A 19,792-nucleotide genomic window follows, 5' to 3' on the forward strand; every position below is an offset into this window, starting at 1 on the left:
CCGTTTGAATCAATTTTGCTCTTGTTTGTAACAAAAAAATTCCCGATACACATATTTTTGGAAACAGAGATTCACTGATGAACACAAAAATCACAGAAATGGTCCCCCGAAGTCAAACTTTCTCTTGCTAGCGTTAAGAAAGCGTGCACGTTGATTTTACTCCGTCCTCTGCCCTCAGATACTTTTACAAAATACAAAGGGCTGATTGGGGAGAGCTACACCACCCTGAGCGGGATTAATCCAGCAGGACTACTCGATTCAGAAAATATGTTTGCACACCCACCCAGACAGAGCCCCATCAGGGTGGCCTGAGAGCCACAGACAGGAATTAAACAGGATGACTGACCCTGGGGCCCACAGGTCAAGGAGAGAGACATCTGCCCCCAAAACAGCACCCAGGAGGAGGGAAGCCCCCAGAGGGCCAGAGTATTAGCAGGTTTGTTCACTGTATCTCCAGGGAACGTGGGCTTAAATGTGAGCTTAAAAATGGAGTCAATGTGGGGTGCCTGGGTGGCTTAGTTGTTAAGCCATCAACTCTTGGTTTCTGCTTAGGTCATGCATGATCTGAAGGTTCTTGAAATTGAGCTTTGCCTCAGGCTCTGTGCTCAGCAGGAAGTCTGCTTGAGGATTCTCTCCCTCTCCCTCTTCCCACCTCCTAAATAAATACATAAAATTTTTAAAAAATGGAGTCATTGCCAGAGTAAAAACTGGAACGTGTAGGGCCCCACCCTTCTAGCCATGTGAGAACTCCATCTCCTACTGTCTCCTCCTTCCCCAAGCATTTCTGGGCATCGCAGGGCACATCCAGGTGTCAATATTCTGGGAAGTACCTATTTCTGCTTTTCTTGGGCGTATGCTCTACCTAACCACCTTACGTCCTAGCCTCTCCCAAAGCTGTTAGTGGGACATGTCTCTCCTCTCTTCTCTCCTAGAACCCAGGCCTTCGTCGAGGAGGCAGGGCTGGGCTGGGGAGTGACCAATGCCATGAGAGACTCAGGTCCCCACCTCTCTTCAGGTGTCTGAGGCTTTGTCAGAGGGACAAGTCTGGCCGGCTGATTCCCTTGTCCCTCAGGGAGAGGGTTCTCCGGAGAGGCTCCCCAGTACCCCCTGCTTCTGTTCATCCCAGGACGTGGGCAGAACACACTGTGTGCAGACCCCAGCAGGGGTCATTCTGAGGCTCTCGCTGTGGCCTCCAAGCCGAAGTCCATGCAAGTCTGCCAGCGCTGAGAGATGTCACAAAGGAGAGGTGGTCCGTGGGGGCAGGAGGAGGGGAGATGGACTCCAGTGGGGGCACACTGGGAGACCTCCTTGGAGGAGATGGAATTTAATCTGCATAGAAAGAATGGAAAAAATCCACTGACTTCCCTCTTCCCCTGCTTCCTCCCTAGGTCTTTCATCCCTTCCTTCTGCCTTGGGTTAAGATGATTTGGGCCGCACACAGGAAAATATCTGACTAGAAACTGTATAAGCAGAACAGAAAAGGCTCAGGAATAGTAAACTGGCAGCTCAGCCAGGTCAGGGCTCCGAACTGCTTCTCTGTGCTTCTCGTGTTTCTACCTTCTGGGACAGAATGGCTACTATTGCTCCAGCATCACATCTTTGCATGGGAATGTCCAAAAATCTTGAAGCATTTGTCCCCAGGAGATAGAGGCATTTGTCCCCACTGGTCTCTGAACCAGGAGGACGCGTTGCCAGAAATACACCCACCCCCGAAGCCCCCAGCAGATTTCTGCTGGACCAGAACCTGAACACATGGTGTTTACTCCAAAGTCATTACTGGCCAAGGGGACTGGCTTGGCTGACTCATGGAGCATCCACAGGGCTGGGGCATAGACTCAGCTCTCCTAACACCCAGAAACCGTGTTCTTCCCACAGGCCTCTACCACTATCAGACCCTTGGGTCACAGAAAACAAAACCACGCACAGCAACGTGGACCAGCACCAGGCCTCCATGTACCTGGCAGCTCTGAATTCAGATTTGCCAAGTATGGGCGTAGCCGCTGGTGTCAGAGAGGGAGAAATGGGGCGGGTTGAGTATGGTGGGCAACAGTAGTACTTTGTGAGAGCCCCCTTACAGAGTCCCAAAAGGAGCGGCTTCAAACAAGAAATGTATTCCCTCAGGGGCTGGAGGCTAAAAGGCTGGTCATTACCCCACACTGAGCCCCACCATTCTGAGCTCACTCTTGGGAAGGGGGCCTCAGTTGTCTCCTCCATCCAACAGGAACAAAATAACCCCAGTGCGCCCCCTCCCAGGCCTCTGCAGGAGCCACTCCCTCTGCCTGGAGCACTTCCCTATCCCACCCCCCATCTGACCAGCCCCACTCCTAGGCTTCCTGAAATCTCTACCTCGCTGTCCCGTGCCCCCCAGAGCCTCCCCTCTCCCAGGGCCTGGGCGGTGCCCCTGCTCTGCTCACCGGTCTGTGGCTCCCAAGACACTTGAAGTCCACGAGGGCAGTGACCCCTGTGCTCCCAACTCCCAGACCATTAACCAGTCTTGGGCCAGGTGAATGCATCCGTGAGAGCCCTGGTATAAAGGCCAAGCTTCCCCACCCTGCCCCCGTCCCAGGGGAAATTCCTTCTTTTGAAAGAACTGGAGGTGGAAGAAAGGAGCAGTGCTAGGAAGGGCTCCCATCAGGCCTCCCAAGCTGGCATTTGCCAGGCATTCCCTGGGTTTTACCCCCAATCCCAGAGCGGGGATGGCCATGGGCATGGGGATGGCCAGGGAGGGCAGTCTTAGGCCCTTGGGGAGGAGCCCCAGGGGCAAGTCACAGAGACGCAGCCCAAAGCCACAGAGGAGTGACAAGGAAGTCGGTGGGCTCCTCACCTGCACCTCTCCAAGGAGACCCCAGAGATTTCCACATATAACCTGTGACGGCACTCCCTGACCCCCTGTCTTAGCCCCCAGTTCTCTCCACCCAGACTTCTGGCCTTTTCCACAGTCAGAGAAACAAGTCTGCCGACTATACTGCAGTAAAAAGTGAATTCATTTACAAAGGAAAAAAAAGAAAAACAAAACAAACTTGGCTCCACCCCAGCTGGCTTCCTTCTCCCTCTGTCTGTCTGTCTTCTTCCTGCCCTCAATGTTTCAAAATTGCTGTAAAATATACACAAACAAAATCGACCATTCTTACCATTTGTAAGTATATCATGCAGTGGCACTGAGTACACTGACGACTTGTGGAAGAACGGGTTTGCCCAGGCCGCTCACCCAGCAACCGTGTCTTTTCACATTCCCACCAGGAATGCGCTGGGGTTCCCCTTCTCCACATCCCCACCGACACTTGGCATGGCCTACTTTTTAATAAGAGCCATCGTAGGGGCGTCTGGGTGGCTCAGTCGGTTAAGCGTCTGCCTTCGGCTCAGGTCATGACTCCAGGGTCTTGGGATTGAGTCCCGCATCCGGCTCCCTGCTCGGCGGGAAGCCTGCTTCTCCCTCACCCTCTGCCTGCCGCTCCCCCCTGCTTGTGCTCTCTCTCTCTCTCTCTAATAAATAAATAAAATCTTAAAAAAAATAATAATAACAGCCATCCTAGAGTGTGTGAAGGGTTTGCTCCAGGCCACTGGACCTTCAGTAGCCCAGGACCCTCTGCATGCACCATCAATTTGACTAGAGTGTTTACTCTTCGCTTCTCCACTGTTCCACCACCAGTGACCCAGCTCTGATCTCCCAATTCAAAGTCCAGTTGGCTCCTCCAAGCCTGTGGATTGAACCTCTTTGGGGCAGGTGTCTAGCCCTGGTGCAGCTGGCTCTGGGGGTGTGAGGGGGTAGAGGGAGGCGGTCCACGGGCCTTCCAATTCCAGGAGTGTGGTGAGGCCACCTTTCTTTCTTTCTTCCTTCCTTCCTTCCTTCTTTCTCTCTCTCTCTTCCTTCCTTCCTCTCCTTGTTAACGTCTTTTTCTCTCTCTCTTTTATAAGATTTCATTTATTTATTTGAGAGAGAGAGCAACTGGGGGGAGGGGAAGAGAGAGAGTGAGAGGGAGAAGAAGACTCCTTGCTCAGTAGGGAACTTGACTCAGGGCTCCATCCCAGGACCCCAAGACCCTGATCTGAGCTGAAGTCAGATGCTTAACTGACTGAGCTGCCCGGGTGCCCCACGAAGCCACTTTCTTGCTGCGGGCAGGCGCAGTGGGGACCGAGGCCAGCTGTGGACACAGTGCTACACAGGATGCCTGAGTGGAAACAATGTGATCACCAGAGACTGGCCCGCAGAAATGACAACTGTCCACACCCCGGGGGGAGCCATCCTTATCAACAAACTATAGTTCATGAGCTCCCAGACCCTGGGATGGCTAATAGTGTTTGGGTTTGTTTGTTTGTATATTTGTTTTTCCCAGAATGATTTTCTTTTCATTGACGGTGAGAAATAGATGGGCCAGGAGGACAGGGGACAGATCTGTACAGGCTCTCCCTACATCCACGCCCCATGAAAAGCCAAACTTTGATCAGAAACTGTGCCGACAGTGGTGTTGGGGCAAGGGGAACCAGAGACCCATCCCGGGGACCATGATCAGGGCACCTCCTTCCCCTCCAGGGCCGGGGCTCTCTGCAATGGCTGGCTTTCTGTGTATCTTTTATCTTATGCTCATGGATGACAATTTGCAGCAGTGGGGAGAAGCCACAGACCTGCTATCCAGGAAACCTCACGAACCACTCAGTTCTGTGTTCACTGGGCTGGATGTGAGACAAAGCTGTGTGTCCGACTCCATTCCCCGTGCCCTGGGCGCTCGGGCACGTTGCATCTGCCAGCCTGCCGTGTGGTTCAGCAGGAACCTGTGCCTGAGTTCTGGACATGAGCTGAGGACACAGATGATGGGCAGCTCTCCTCAGCCCGGCCTCGAACCTCCCTCATGTCTTCCGGGCTTCCTCTCTGTGCCCTGCTGGCCAGAGGCAGAGGATCCCGGGGAGGACTCCCAGCCCTGGGGGATGGCGGCCAGGCAGACAGAGGAGCCGGGCCCCTGAACGACCTTGTGAACCAGATCCTCCCCCTCACCCAAGACAACCTGCTCTGTCCTGGGATGGGAGTGAGAAACAAGCATGTGTCCTGGGAAGCCACTGGCCTCGAGGGCTCCATGTTACCTCTGTGACGCTGCGCTGACCAGCGCACCCTGGAGACAGCCATCCCCAAATCCTGCACTGCTGCTTGGTCAGTCCTGACTGCACCCAAACCGGCTGCGTCCAGCTCGGCTGTTCCCCACTTAGTGACCCACTAGCACATTCCGGTCCCACCTTCCTGGCTCGTGCCAGGTCACCCTGCTCCCGACCTGTGGTCGCACATTCTCTTACTCACAAGGGCTTGAGCCAACAAACTGCACAGATCGCTGGGTGACCTCCAGCGTGTCACTTGACCATCCCATGTGCAGTGGCACTGACTCCAGCCCCCCAACGCCATGAGGATCGGGGCGCCTCCTGGAGCTCAGAGCCCGGGAGCCTCCGCAGCAGAGGGCGCCTCCGTCACCAATGCACTCACCACCAGCTGGTGACAAGGAGCTAAGGCTCTACTCCTTGCACTCACAGAAGTGTCCTCCCCTGGGCAGGTGGCGAGCTTGTCCCCGGGCGTGCCCTGCCAGTGGGGCCTGACCCTGGAGCCCCTACCCCTGCCAAGGACACTTCCTTCCTCCTGGACCTCCAGCGGTGGCCCGCCCCGGCCCAGGAGGGGCCCCCAGGGGACAAGTGGGCTGCTCAGGAGCCACTCTGGAAATCTTGTCCCCACATCCTTGTCTCACACTCCTGGGGCACTTGGGGGTTTTGTTTGTTGGTTTCATGTAAATGCTCTTGTGAGGAATGACAATCCTGTGTCCACAGAACCAGAGGAGTTTTCTAGGGAAGGATTAGGAGAGGGTGGGAGGTAGGTGGCCTTGGAGGGTCCCAGGTTTGCCCCTCCAGGGCTTGCCCTGGGTCAAGAGCTAGGCAGAGGGGCGCCTGGGTGGCGCAGTCAGTTAAGTGACAAACTCTTGGTTTTGGCTGAGGTCGTGAGGTCTCAGGGTCATGAGATTAAGCCCTGCATTGGGCTCCATGCTCAGTGCAGAGTCTGCTTGGGTTTCACTCTCCCTTCCCCTCTGCCCCTCCCCCTGCTCCCTCTCTCTCTCTCTAAAATAAATAAAAAATCTTTAAAAAAAAAAAAGAGAGAGAATGAGAGAGAGCCAGGCAGGAAATTCTTGAAAGTATTGCTCAAGAATAAAGGAGGCCTGAGGGGCTGGGAAGTAATAGGGCTCAATCTGGCTGCCCTGCCCTGCCTCTGTTTCCCCCCCGCCCATAGCCCAGAGAGATGGGACAGACGTGGACACTCAAAAGGCCCCTGCTTGTAGGGTCCTAGGATTCCAGGCCCATGGGACTTAGGGCAGGAGGAGAGAGGGAGCAGGAACCAGGCATCAGGCAGGAAATGGGGCGGGGGGGGGGAGTGGGGGGGAGCTGGTAGAGTGTCACTGCTCAGAAGAGACAGGGATCAAAGCACCTGGAGGGCTCTCCAGGACAAAGGCAAACACTGAGGTCCCTGCTGCCCCCACAGAGCCCGGCACCCCCCGCCCCCGGCCAGGTATAAGGGCCCCCGGCCCAGCAGGGGATCCAGGCTGTGGAGGTGCCATGGCCAAGTCCCAGCAGCTGCTGTGGCTACTGCTGCTGTCCACGCTGTGCGGCGCAGGCGCAGGTGAGTCTCCCCAGCCTCTCCTCAGCTCCCTCTCTCCCGGGGCCAGGTGTGGAGGAGGCTTCCCGTCCGCCTCCAGGAGCACCGACCTCCGGCCCTGAGCCAGGCGTTACCCCTAGTCCTGAGGAGCTGAGGAAGCTGAGGCTCTGAGCGGCTCCCGCGCTTGTCCAAGGTTACACACCCTGGGGTGGGGGTGGGGTGCATAGAGCAGGTGGGACCCTGCTCCATCTGACTCCAGCACATTTAAGGGCCAAGCGCTCCTGGTAAAATTAGGTTTGGAGGTTGGGTGAAGTCAGAGTGTGAGGTGTGGCCTAAATCCCAAGGTTGCTCTGGCCCCAAACTGCAGCTGACTGGACCGCCTCGTCCCTGGCTTGTGCCTGGGGCCCCGAGTACTGGTGCCAAAGCCTGGAGCAAGCACTGCAGTGCAGAGCCCTAGGGCACTGCCTACAGGAAGTCTGGGGCCACGCAAAAGCTGTGAGTACCTCCCGTGGATGCACCGGGACTGGAGGTCTGGCATAGAGCGTGCTGGGTGGCCTCTGCATGGGCCTGAGGGGATTCAAGCCCCCGCTAGGGGATGGGATAGGTTGGGATAGGATGGGATAAGATGACATGGATGGGTTGGGATGGGGGGTAGTTGCCTGCGCCTTGGAGCGCTCTGTCAGCCTCACACACCTGAGCTGGGAGCATGGCCCCCCCCACTCAAATGCCCCACCTTGGGGCCCCCTCCCCAGGATGACCTGTGCCAGGAATGTGAGGACATCGTCCGCAGTCTCACCAAGATGATCAAGGAGGCCATTTTCCAGGTAATGAGGCCCAGATCCTGGATGAAGCTTGGGGGCCAAGAGATGGGGGGCAGAACAGGGCACAGAGGTTAGCCCCCTAAAGAGGCCATCTCCAGGCCGGGAGTGAGACGTGGGTTTGCCTGGGGACTCCAGGAACCTCCTGGCCAGGAGAGGGTCTTGGGAGTGAGCCAGAGATGGTATCTCCTAAGGGGGAGGATCCTCCCTGTAGCCAACTACTTAACCCCTTGGCACTCTCTCAACTCTGGTGCCCCGGGAGAGGGTGGCCAGCCTGCCTGGTGGCGGTCCTGCCTCCAGGGACTCGGGCGGGCACAGACCTCAAAGAGACCAGCCTGACTGTCTCCTCCTTGCCTCCCAGGACATGATGCGGAAGTTCCTGGAGCAAGACTGTGACGTTCTGCCCTTCAAGCTTCTCGTGCCCCAGTGCCATCACCTGCTTGACACCTACTTCCCAGTGGTCGTCAACTACTTCCAGAGCCAGATCGTGAGGGCCTGGCAACCTTGCCTCCAGCCTGCCTCCCTGACAGCCCCCATGTCCAGCCACACGCAGAGTTACCCACACACACTACGCCCCAGCCCCACACACATACACACACACCCTACCCGTGACCACCCTACCCACAGCCACATGGCCCAGATCACAGCCCTACCTGCTCAGCTGTACTGAGTGGGTCCACACAATGGGTTTACAAAACCCCCACTACATACCCTCACACCCTTCACACTCACATACACTCATTCATACACTCATACCACACACTCAGTCTCATGCAGAACCCTCACCATCACATACTCACACATACAAACACACTCTCACACCCATGCTTGCACTTATCCATTCTCACAAACACACATGCTTGTGCTCATTCACACACATCCCCAGACACCCGCCCGAAGACCCCACACAGCCCCACCTCTGCCTTTTGGCTCCCCCCACCCTCACCACAGAACCCTAAGCCACAGCCCCCATCCAGCCTGCTGCCCCTCATTCCAGGCCCAAAGCCAGAGGTCTTAGTGCAAGCCCTTGAGCCAGGCTGGGCAGGAGTGGGTCCCCTCCCACACCCTGACCACTCCCTCACCCTGCATTGTGCCCTAGAACCCGAAGGTCATCTGCAAGTACCTGGGCCTGTGCAAACCTGGGCGTCCAGGGCCAGGGCAGGAGTCAGGGCTGTCAGACCTGCTGCCGGAGAAGCTGATCCTCCCCGGGCTGCCAGGAACCCTCCAGGTGAGGGCTGGGCCTCACACCCAGGTGACAGAGGGCCCTTGCACTGCTGGCCCCTCATACAGGTAGGTGGGATTCCAGACAGCGACGCCATAGCCAAGGCCCATAAGCACTTGCCCTGGAGAGAGCAGAGCCAGCAAGGGGACAAGAAGCTCTAAGCAGGGCCTAAGGCAGGGAAAAGGGGAAGAGAAGGCAGGGGAGGTAGGGCCTGGAGGACGCCTTCTCCCAGGGCCCAGCCCGGCCTCACCTGGGGGTGATTCTCTCCCCCAGGATCTCTCTGAGCCTCGGCTGCCCATCCCCCTCCCCTACTGCTGGCTCTGCAGGACTCTGATCAAGCAGATCCAAGTTGTGATTCCCAAGGTGAGACATCCAGGAATATGAGGAGCTCAGCAGGGCCCTCCACAGCTCCACTCTCCCCTCCCCTTCCTCATACCCCTGTCAGGGGCCACACACGGGACCCCAGAGCTCAGGCTCAGGCCCCGTGGGCACCAGGCCTAGAGTTCATTCAACAATTGTAAAGCCCCCGCTATTACATGCCAGGCATTGTGCCAGGCGTCAAAGAATAAAAATGAACAAGACCTCGGTCTTGTCCACCAGCAGCTCATCATTGGATGGCGAAGAATCCCAGTTTGCTTGTTTGTTTAGAGAGGGTGCACACAAGGGAAGGGGGGGTTGCGGGGGTGGGGGGGAGAGTGAGGGAGAGAATCTTAAGCAGGCTCCATGCTCAGTGGGACGCCCAACGCGGGGCTTCCATCTCACCACCCTGAAATCAAGACCTGAGCCAAAATCAAGAGTTGGACACTCAACCGACTGAGCCCCCCAGGCGCCTGGACGAGTGCGGCTTTTAGCGACAAAAGCCATCTTGGCACGTTTGTGTGCCGATGGGACTGGCCAGCAGATGGGAGAAGCAGTGAGGTGGGGAGAGAGGACAATGCAGGGTAACGTACTTGGGGTGGGGGCAGGGGTCCAGGGCACGAGTCGATGGGCTGGCCTTGGGCAGAGCAACGACCGTTCCTCTGTCAGCAAAGTGGGGAGGTTAGGCGAGTGTGGGAGGTTCTGACACAAGCAGGTGACATGCACAAGCATTTGGTGAAACGTACCCGTTTGGAAGGTAGCGCACCCCAGAGACATACAATTCACTGTGTCGTGCGCCCACCTCCACCTTCCCAGCAATGGGGGACGGGGCGGCCGCCAGCCGCGGCAGACCCAAGGCCAGCCGGCGCCATGCAGGTTCTTGACACGTGCTGGTTGAATGAATGAAGAAAGGAGGGAATGAGCCAGAGTGCTTGTCACCTCTGCCTCTCTCCTTGCCCTTCAGCTAGGAGGTGGAGTTTGGAATCGGGGTGGGCTGGGGAACCTCCTCGCTTCCCCCAGGTGTTCCAGGAGCCACAGATGAAAGCTGCCGCCATTGCAGGGAAATGTAGCAAGCCCCGCGTGTGCAGGGAAGCCCCAGGTCCGATCACCGTGTGGCCCTGCAGACGGCCACCCGTCTGGGCTGGCCACGCTCCTTCCCACAGCCCCAGAGCCTGTGGACACCGAGCTGGGATGGCGGCCTGGCCCCTGCACTCACTTAGTGACTCTGGCGGGACCCCTCAGACTCTCGGATGCCCAGCATCCTTATCTGTAAACAGCGTACTCATTCCCCCTCCCAGAAAGGCGGCAGGGTCAAACTACGAGATGCCCGCAGGTGCCGGGCACGGCGTAGACCTTGCCGGGGCAGGTCCCATCGTGCCCTGTCTCTGCCCCCGCCCCAGGGTGTGCTGGCCACGGCTATGGGCCAGGTGTGCCATGTCGTACCCCTGGTGGTGGGTGGCATCTGCCAGTGTCTGGCCGAACGTTACACCGTCCTGCTGCTGGACGCGCTGCTGGGCCGCGTGCTGCCCCAGATGGTGTGCGGCCTGGTCCTCCGGTGCTCCAACGGCGCTGGCCCCGGTGAGCCTGCGGCCCCCGCCCCTCCCCAGCGCCCACCCTCCTCTTCCCTGCCCCCTCCCCCCGGCCCTGCCCCGCCCCCGGTGCCCCCTGCACTGCGCCAGCCCGGACTAGAACTGAGCACCTCTGCAGGGCAGGCTTGACGGTTCTCTCTCCCAATCCTCACAGCTCTGGAGTCCCTGCCCGGAGAATGGTTACCTCAAGAGTCCGAGTGCCACGTCTGCATGTTCGTGACCACGCAGGCCGGGAACAGCAGCGAGGAGGCCATGCCACAGGCAATACCCCAGGCCTGCCTCAGCTCCTGGCTGGACAGGCAAAAGGTGAGGGACGGGCACGCGGGGGACTTGGGGCCCTGGGCCTGCCCCCAGTGGAGGGGGGAGCCCAGGAAAGGCTTCCCCGTCAGAGACACACAGAGTGGTCCGACCCCTGCCCTCGAGGAGCTCAAACAGGCAGGACGTGGGCCCAAAAACCGTGGAAAAAATAACAGGGCAAAACCTGCCAAGGTCAGGGGTCGCCTTTGGACAAAGGGCATGGGCCCCAGAGGACCTGCAGGCCTCCCTCAGGGACGAAGACTAAGGCCCAGTTATCACGCCATGCCCACGGGAGCAGGAGAGGGCCTGGCCTTCTCTGCAGGGTCCCCGTCCTGTCCTCGCCCCATCCCTCTCTCAGTGTGACTCACCGGGGACACACCCACCCTCGGAGAGGGCTGGGCTTAAAGGCTCTAGAGTCCTAGGACTCAGAGTCCCTACAGTGAATTCCCTTCACAAAGTCAAGTCCTGAGGCAAGCCTACTGATGACCTGCCAGGGAGGCAGCGTTCTGCATGGCACTCCCCTGCTCCAGGATGTGCAGGGCTCCCCACTGCCCACCACGTCAGGTTGCCAAGCCCAGAGGAGCTTGAAGATTTCTAGACCTGAAGTTTGGGGGGATGGGAAGGTGGTGGCTATGATGCAGGCCCCGCGCGTGAGCTGCGAGCCCCTCCATCTCCAGTGTCCCTGGCTTTCCCAACAGAAACCCTCCATTTCAGCCCACACCAGCCTGTTCACAGCCGGAGCTGCTTGCTGGGGGCGATGGCTGGAGCTCCACCGGGTCAGGAAGGAGCGCTGGAGTGACGCAGATAAGGGGAGAGTCCTGCAACGGGCCCAGTTCCCCCCCCACACACACACCTGTTTCTTTCTCCTTCCTCAGTGCGAGCAGTTTGTGGAGAGGCACACACCCCAGCTGCACACCCTCATGGCCGGGGGCCGGGATGCCCACACCACCTGCCAGGTACTCTCACCCTCCCGGCTGGTGCCAGGACTTTCCTCAGCTCCCAGAGCCCCCACTCTCTCCGGTCCATGATCGGCAGAGGCCCCGCTCCTCTGGGGCCAGGGCAACCCCAGGAGTGCAGGCCCAGGATGCTATTTTAACATGGGTCAAGGAAAAGCCACAAAAGAATGGACAAGGAGACATAGGAAAGGAGGGGGCAGCTATAAGGAGTGTGGTCTGATGCACATTAGGGAATGGCGGGTGTTCGCTGAGCAGTGTGTGCTCGGCAGGAGCTGCCAAGTGGGTGTTCTGGGGCAAGCATCCCACCTCCTCAGGCTCCAAACCTAGAAGGCCCGTGGCTCAGGCGGTCTACAAGGTCACACCAAGAACACCCACCAGATGGCAGGCAAAGTGAAAGCTGCCCCTTCCAGTAGGAGCTTCCCATCCCCCTCAGAGCTGGGAAAGGGGAACAGGATCCAAGGCCTCTGGCCCTAACTCTGTCCCTATGGCAGGCCCTGGGCGCGTGTAAGACCACGTTCAGTCCTCTCCAGTGTATGCACATTCCTCAGTTCTGACGAGAACTCAGAGCCATGCCAGGTGAGTCTGGGCTCCCAGTTGAGGGGAAGAAGAGGTAGATGGGTCGTGTACCCATCGGGACAGGGGGCCCTGTGTTCCCCAAGCAGGAAGAGGTAGTCACTGCTGCTGGTTGCCCCATCCTCCCCTTCATAGGCCACAACTCAAGGCTCCTGAGGGCCCCTCACAGCATCATCTCAAGAATGGCCTCTCTCACTCCCTCTCCTCAGAATCCCGCCACCCCTGGGGCTAGGCCCAGCTCCCACCTCCCTCACCTTGTCCCAGGCCTCAGGGGGAGCTGCAGCTCACCCTCTGCACTCACTCATGTTCAGTATTTGACGTACCAAGGCCAACCTTTCCTGAAGTTCAGGGGAAATCACGCTGTGCTGCACAAAGATGTTGTCCCCTTAGAAGCCAGGAACTCTACCATCATCTGACTCCTCCTTCCTGAGACACATTTCTCTCTTCCTGACTGTCATTGTCTAAGTCAGAGGTAGCACCTTAGGCTGGAGGGGTAAGTCAGATGCAGCCCCTATGACCAGGGCCCTCAGGGCAGGGAAATGACCCTGAGAGGGACAGACATAGCAACTGTGGGCTAGAAGTGTCCCTGAGAGCAAACTTGGCCCACTTCACCATTCTGCTCAGAGCCAGACCCTAACACCCCATGTGTTAGGTGTGTTCACTCATTTTTTTAAAAAATGTAGTGGGTGCCTATGGCCAGAGTGCGCTTTAGGGGCAAGGTCTACAGCTGTGAAGAAAACGATGAACCCCATGCCCTCCTGGCACTCAGGCCCCAGGGTCCGACTCTTGCATCCGAGTGGGGCAGCCCAGGCCTGCTTCCGAATCTCTCTAGAATTATAAGCCCCTGTGGGAGGCAGTGAGGAGGAAGTGTCCCCCAACTCAGACCTATCCCGCAGGGACCAAATTCATGTTTTCCCTCCACCCTGATGACAGCTGGGGGAACCTGGGGGCCGGGAAGCTGCCCAGGAGACCAGGGCAGCCTCCTTTCCCCAGCTCCTAGGGCTTCCGGCACCAGAAAGAGCCAGGCCTTCCATCCCTGTTGGAACAGGAAAAGCAATGGATTGGCCCAGGGGACCTGGGCTCTGGTCCTGACTCTGCCGTCAACTGCCCCTGGGTTCTCCAGCCAAGATACATTGCCCCCTCTCTGGCTGTCATTCTCCTCAGCAGCAAAGGGGGATCGAAAGAGGTGGTTTCTCCTCCTCAGGCTCCCTGCCCTCCGCCCACACTGGGAAGCCTTCACTCCCACAGTCACCTTCCCCATCTCCTTTAAGCTGATGGACCATGAGCCCGCAGCTTGTGACCTCAGTCCTGTTGTCAGTCTTACCTCTCCTGTCTCTAACCACAGCCCAAAGCAGAGCCACCTTCTTCCTCTCCGGGTGTGAGGAGCAGCCAGGGCAGCATCTGCTGGAGGAGATCTGTAAGAGGCGGCTTCCGGCCCGAGGACTTCCGGCCAGACTTCACACACCCCACTGGAGCCAGCCCAGCTCCCACAACACCCCCGGGCTGGGTCCTGGGGGACTCGTCAGCCACACACTCCTTCCCTGGCTCCAAGAGGACAGCCTGCCTCACTTTCATCTCCATGTGCATGAGATACTGGCTTTTACAGTGGTTTTGCCAATACTTTCACAAAACTCAAATTCGGAAGAATAAAAAAAAAAAATGGGAACATCAAGTACCATAAAAGATAGATATATGAAGTCAAACTTTAAAAAAAAATCAGGAAATCCCTGACTTGTCAAGAATGGATGCGGCAGGGCTCAAGCGAGGTGGGAAGGTGATTGGACAAACTTTCATATTTGAGATGTTCTCCGGCTTAAGAGCTATCACTTTAAGATGTAAAAAGGGGTTTTCTTTTTATCTTTTTGTAAGGCAAGCTTCCTCCAAGTTTTGGTTAAAATTCCAGTGTGATTCCATTTCTGCTATGATTTATCTCCTCAAAGCTCAGTTGGGGCACGTGCTAAAAATCAGTTCCTATGTAATCCAATGCCTGTAACAATACCAATAAAGCCTACTGCTTCATACTAAAAGGAAAAAGACAGTCACTGAAAATGCCCCCAAAGCCGCAGCCTCATGCGGCTGGACTGGGCAGCAACATCACTCTCCTCCTTGAGGGAGAAGTAGGCGTCCACGGGGCTGCCCCTGCCCCGTAACTGCTTCCCGCCCCGCCCCCTCCCCTCTCCCAAAGAGCCCACTCATGGGGATGAGATGAGGTTGTTAGGGTACCCAAAAAATCAAAATATACAACAACAAAATTAAATAAACCTTTATCTTTAAAGACCTAAGTGCCTGGAAGTGTCCCTTTATTTATAAAAGAACTTTTGTTACTATATGTCCTATTATGAAAGAAATACATGTTTATTATAGAAAATTCAGAAACTGCAGGTCACAAAGGAGTGGAAATCACCCACAATCCTACCAATCCCAGGAGAGGATTAGAGCAGGATGTATACTTTGGCACTGAGCTACAGACATTTCCAATCCATTTTCCCCACATCTCCACCATTCAAGCTCCACGAAAAAGCTTTCTATACAACATGCTCTTGGGGGTAAGGATGTTGGACACAAATCCTTAGCCTCTGAATTTGAACTTGTAAGTGAATTTTTGTAAATCTATAGCAGACTATTGTCTTGGAAACCATTATTTCGATTGTAAGGTCAAGATCCCCGAGAGAAGAGCGTTTTAAATTTTTTAAAAGCTTGGCTAGGAAGATGACAAGACAGAGCCTGGAGGTGAGGCAAGCATGGGGATGAGCTCGTGAGGATGGAAGAGAAGCTTTCACTCAACAGGAGGGCAGGAGTGGACCAGCTACTGGGAGGAGAGAATTGCAGGAAGCGGCTACGGCTGAGACTCGGGGAGTCCCTGAGACATGCCCAGCAACCTGCACCCCCAGAGCAGGGTGGGAAAGGAGAAGCCCCAGGAGGTGTGAGGGCCAAAGAGCAGAGAGGGCTTGTTCTTCACTTTCCAGGGCATGAGAACACAAGTCCCTTAGAGAAGGCTGCCTCCAACATGACATTAGAAAGAGTGCAAAACACAGCCTTCAAGAGGGGCCTAGCAGACAGGCCTGAGGACAGCCTCAGAGGGTGCCCCCTGCATGATGCAGAAGAGCAAGCACACCCCTAGGGCCCAAGAGGCCGTCAGAATCAGCTCTGCACAAAATGGGGGGCCCAAAAGAGCCTATGATTGGGGACAAAGCACTGACAGATTTCATGCACCTTGAGAGGAGCGGAAGTCAGATCTGACAGCCCATCCCAGCACAAGGAGAGGGGAACCGAGAGGACCAGGGAGAGCACAGTCCCCAATACCTCTCCTCACGACAGGGCACTTTGTCAATCATTCCCAGAAAAAATGAAAGTAGGGTTCAGTCGTTAGTAACCCAAGAGGGGCTGAGTATTAAAAGAAGGGGCGGGGTGCCTGGGTGGCTCAGTCAGTTAGGCGGCTGACTCTTCATTTCAGCTTAGGTCATGATCTCAGGGTCATGAGATTGAGCCCTGCGTGGAGCTCTGTGCTGGGTGTGGGGTCTGCTTGGGATTCCCTCTTTCTCTCTCTCATAAATAAACTGTTTTTTTTAAATAAATAAAAAAAAAGAAGGGGCTCAATCACTTTCGAATGGAAATATTATATTCTGGGGGCTTAAGAGCCCAAATGAGTTCAATTATAAAACAATAAAGACAGTTACTTTCATGTCCCCCTGATTAATGAGTGAGATTTAAAATCCACAACACATCATTATAACATTTTATTACAGATCATTCCAAACTTTTCTCTGCACATACACAAAAATAGATGTAACAGATTTTTTTTCTTTAGATTTTATTTATTTGAGAAAGAGAGGGGCAGAGGGAGAGAGAGAAGCAGGCTCCTTGCTCAGCAGGGAGCCCGACGCAGGAGCCCGATTCCAGGACCCTGGGATCGTGACCTGAGCCAAAGGCAGCTGCTTAACTAACTGAGCCACCCAGGCGCCCCTATATATAACAGATTTACAAAAATGGAAACATCCTATATATGCTTTGTAAATTGAACAACTGCTTTGTTCATTTAAAAATAATCTTTCCAGGCGCCTGGGTGGCTCAGTTGGTTACGCAACTGCCTTCGGCTCAGGTCATGATCCTGGAGTCCCAGGATCGAGTCCCACGTCGGGCTCCCTGCTTAGCGGGGAGTCTACTTCTCCCTCTGACCCTCCCCCATCTTGTGCTCTCTCTCTCTCTCATTCACGCTCTCAAATAAATAAATAAAATCTTTAAAAAATAAAAATAAAAAAAATATAATCTTTCCAGGGGCGTGTGGTGGCTCAGTCGGTTGAGTGGCTGGCTCTTGGTTTCAGCTTAGGTGGTGATCTCAGGGTTCAGAGATCAAGCCTGGCCTTTCTGCGCTCAGCAGGGAGTCTGCTTAAGATTTCCTCTCTCTCTCTCTCCCTCTGCTCCCCACCCCCAGGCAAGCTCTCCCTCTCTCTCTCTGAAATGAATAAATAAATCTTTTTTTAAAAATTAAGATAAATAAATAATAAATAATAAAAATAAAAATAATCTTTCCAGGGATTCCTGGCTGGCTGAGTTGGTGGAGCATGCAACTCTTGATCTCAGGGTTATGAGTTTGAGCCCCAGGTTGGATGTAGAGATTATTTAAAAATAAAATCTTAAAAAATAAAAAATAAAAATAATCTTTCCAGGTCAATAAATATAGACATCTGTCATTACTGGTAACTGCTGCATGGTATTTTTTTCTGGATACAAACTCTTCCCTTTATCAATAGTATCAACTATCGTTATTAACAATATTGTGAAAAATAAAAATCCTGGCACTTACATCTTTGTTTACCCGTCTATTTCCTTAAAGTCAATTCCAAGACATGAAATTTGGGGACAAAAACTATGCTGCACATCTTTACTTTTACTATAGGCTACATTTCCACACTCTCCCCCTGTACCAGCCGTACCAGCTTCTATCCCAATAACAAACACGTGCCTCTTCTCTACTCTCACCAACTCTCGGTATTAGCAATCTTTCAAATCTTTGCTAATCTAAAACATAAAAACGACCTCTCTGGTTGTTCTATTTTGCATTTCTTCAGTTACGAAGTAAACATTTTTTCACATATTTATTGGCCATTTATATTTTACCTTTTGTGAAATGCCTATTGGAGTTTTTGCCCAATTTTCCATAGGAATATTCTTTTTAAGATTTTATTTATTTGTTTGAGAGAGAGAGCATGCACAAGAGCAGGGGGGCAGGGGCAGAGGGAGAGGGGGAAGCAGATTCCCTGCTGAGCAGGGAGCCCCACCACGACCACGCAGGTTCCATCTCAGGGCCCTGGGATCATGACCTGAGCCACCCAGGCGCCCCGGGAGTATTCTTCTTCTTACCAGTAAAAATATATTAGGTATATTCGCTTCCTTACTGTCCTGTATGTTGCAAAATTTACCCTGTCATATGTCTTTTACCTTTAGGTTATGTTTTCCATATCTGTCTTTTCCTTTGTGATTTCTGGCTAAGAAAACATGAATGCCACTTCTTTTTCATGTGTGGGTCAGACCGTCCAGAGCCTGAGGGCTCCAAAAGCAGAAGCATCAGCTGAGATCATAGCCATTGAAACATGTGACCCCAGTTCAGACAGCAGGGGTGGAAGCAAGCCACATGTCATCCACAAAGGCCCTTAAGCTTCTGTACACAGGACATGACAGTCAGCTCTGAGCAGTGGTTCTAAACCTTTCAGGCAATAGTGTCTATTGTCAACATCTTGGGTGGGTTTAAAGACACAAAATCAGGGCGCATGGGTGGATCAGTCAATTAAGCGTCTGCCTTCAGCTCAGGTCATGATCTCAGGGTCCTGGGATGGAGCCCCACGTCAGGCTCCCTGCTCAGTGGGGAGTCTGCTTCTCCCTCTCCCTCTGCCCCTTCCCTCATTTGTGCTCTCTCTCTCTCAAATAAATAAAATCTAAAAAAATAGACAAAATTTTTGTCAAAAGGATAGATAACACAGACTTAGCACTATATAATTTCCTCAATGAACATCAGCAACTGACTCTTAAGTGCCAAGCATTTTCCTAGGGCTGGGCACAAAAAAAACCCCGTTCCTGTCTGTCCTTTTGGAACTTAAGAGTCCAGTTGGGAAGACAGACATTAATCATAGAATCACAGGAAAAAAAAAAAAGGAACACTCAGGTGTGCTACGTGCTCTCACTCAGAGACACACATGGTGCTGAGGAGGTGTGAGAGGTCAGAGAGGCGAGGGCAGAGCAAGTTAAAAGGGAGAGAGCATCCCCAGCAGAAGAAGCAGATGGCACAAAGGCCTGCATCTTGTGGACCATCTGAGAAATGGAAGGAAGGACAGGGATCCTGGGATTGATGACCAGGAGAAACTTCCCAAGACGTGAGGCTGAGAGGCTAAGGATTTCCATCTAAGAGCCAACAAAGTGTCTTCAGTGGGAGATCAGGGTGTGAGGGAGAAACAACTTGGTTAGGCGTGTGCTTTAAAGGACTGGTCTGGCCGAAGTGTGAATGAACTGGGGGAAGGGGACACGGGAAGGGGCAGAGACCTGTGAGGAGACCACTGTAAAAAGAAATTAGCAACAGCTTAGACTAGGATGACAGTGGCAGAGGGCCTGTGCACAAGTCACACGGATGCTGGAGAATAACATCAGACTATCATAAACGTAATCAGATGGTGACTCCAGCTGAAGCTGTTGTCCCAGATGTAGCATCTTTACAGCACAGCCCATGGTCCTTGGCATGCAGCTTTAGCTCCTTTTTCGCCATACCAATTTATAAAGATCACCAGAAATAGTTAGCTTTTACCTGGCAGGACACCTTCACAGTGTTGTCTCAGGGGAATGTCAATTCTCCCGCTCTACCGTAATACCATGCAGACATCTTGATCGTCTTGACGTCCCACAAAACATCACACTAGTCCACTACACTGATGATGCTACGATGATGCTATCCAATGAGCAGGAAGTGACAAGTACTTTATTTATTTTTAGATTTTATTTATTTGAAAGAGAAAGAGAAGAGAAACCGTGAGCAAGGGGAGGAGCAGAGTGGGAGAGAGGGACAAGCAAACTCCTTGCTGAGTGTGGAGCCCTATGTGAGGCTCGATCCCAGAACCCCGAGATCACAACCCAAGCCCAAACCAAGAGTCAGACGATCAACCAACTGAGCCACCCAGGCGCCCTGTGACAAGTACTTTAGATGTCTTGGTAAGATAAAAGCAAACAACAGGGTGCGATTTAACCCTAAAACAATTCAGGGGCCTGCCACCTTAGAAGTCTCTGGGGGTCTACGTGTGGTCTAGAGTATGTCGAAGTATCCCCTCGTTTGTGAAAGACCAGCTGCTGTACCTCCGATCACCTCCCTCCCGCCCCAC

General features: G+C 54.2%; 1 protein-coding gene across 1 annotated transcript; it reads left to right on the top strand.

The window, feature by feature from the left end:
- The first annotated feature begins 6,579 nt into the window (after positions 1-6,579).
- SFTPB (surfactant protein B) lies at positions 6,580-12,412 on the top strand. Its single transcript, XM_021697727.1, has 10 exons — positions 6,580-6,643; positions 6,987-7,114; positions 7,372-7,443; positions 7,799-7,924; positions 8,537-8,689; positions 8,933-9,022; positions 10,417-10,594; positions 10,760-10,911; positions 11,778-11,858; positions 12,350-12,412. The coding sequence occupies exons 1-10, from the start codon at positions 6,580-6,582 to the stop codon at positions 12,410-12,412; spliced, it is 1,107 nt and encodes a 368-aa protein (XP_021553402.1).
- Positions 12,413-19,792: the final 7,380 nt, after the last annotated feature.

The sequence above is a fragment of the Neomonachus schauinslandi genome, chromosome 10, assembly GCF_002201575.2.
Source record: "Neomonachus schauinslandi chromosome 10, ASM220157v2, whole genome shotgun sequence".
In the NCBI taxonomy this organism is placed as follows: domain Eukaryota; kingdom Metazoa; phylum Chordata; class Mammalia; order Carnivora; family Phocidae; genus Neomonachus; species Neomonachus schauinslandi.

Bases quoted from the DNA above. Each gene is read 5' to 3' on its own strand.
- SFTPB (XM_021697727.1), top strand. From the start codon at position 6,580: ATGGCCAAGTCCCAGCAGCTGCTGTGGCTACTGCTGCTGTCCACGCTG. The intron at 9,023-10,416 runs GTGAGACATCCA...CCCCCGCCCCAG, and splicing joins TCCAAGTTGTGATTCCCAAG to GGTGTGCTGGCCACGGCTAT. The intron at 11,859-12,349 runs GTACTCTCACCC...TCCCTATGGCAG, and splicing joins ATGCCCACACCACCTGCCAG to GCCCTGGGCGCGTGTAAGAC.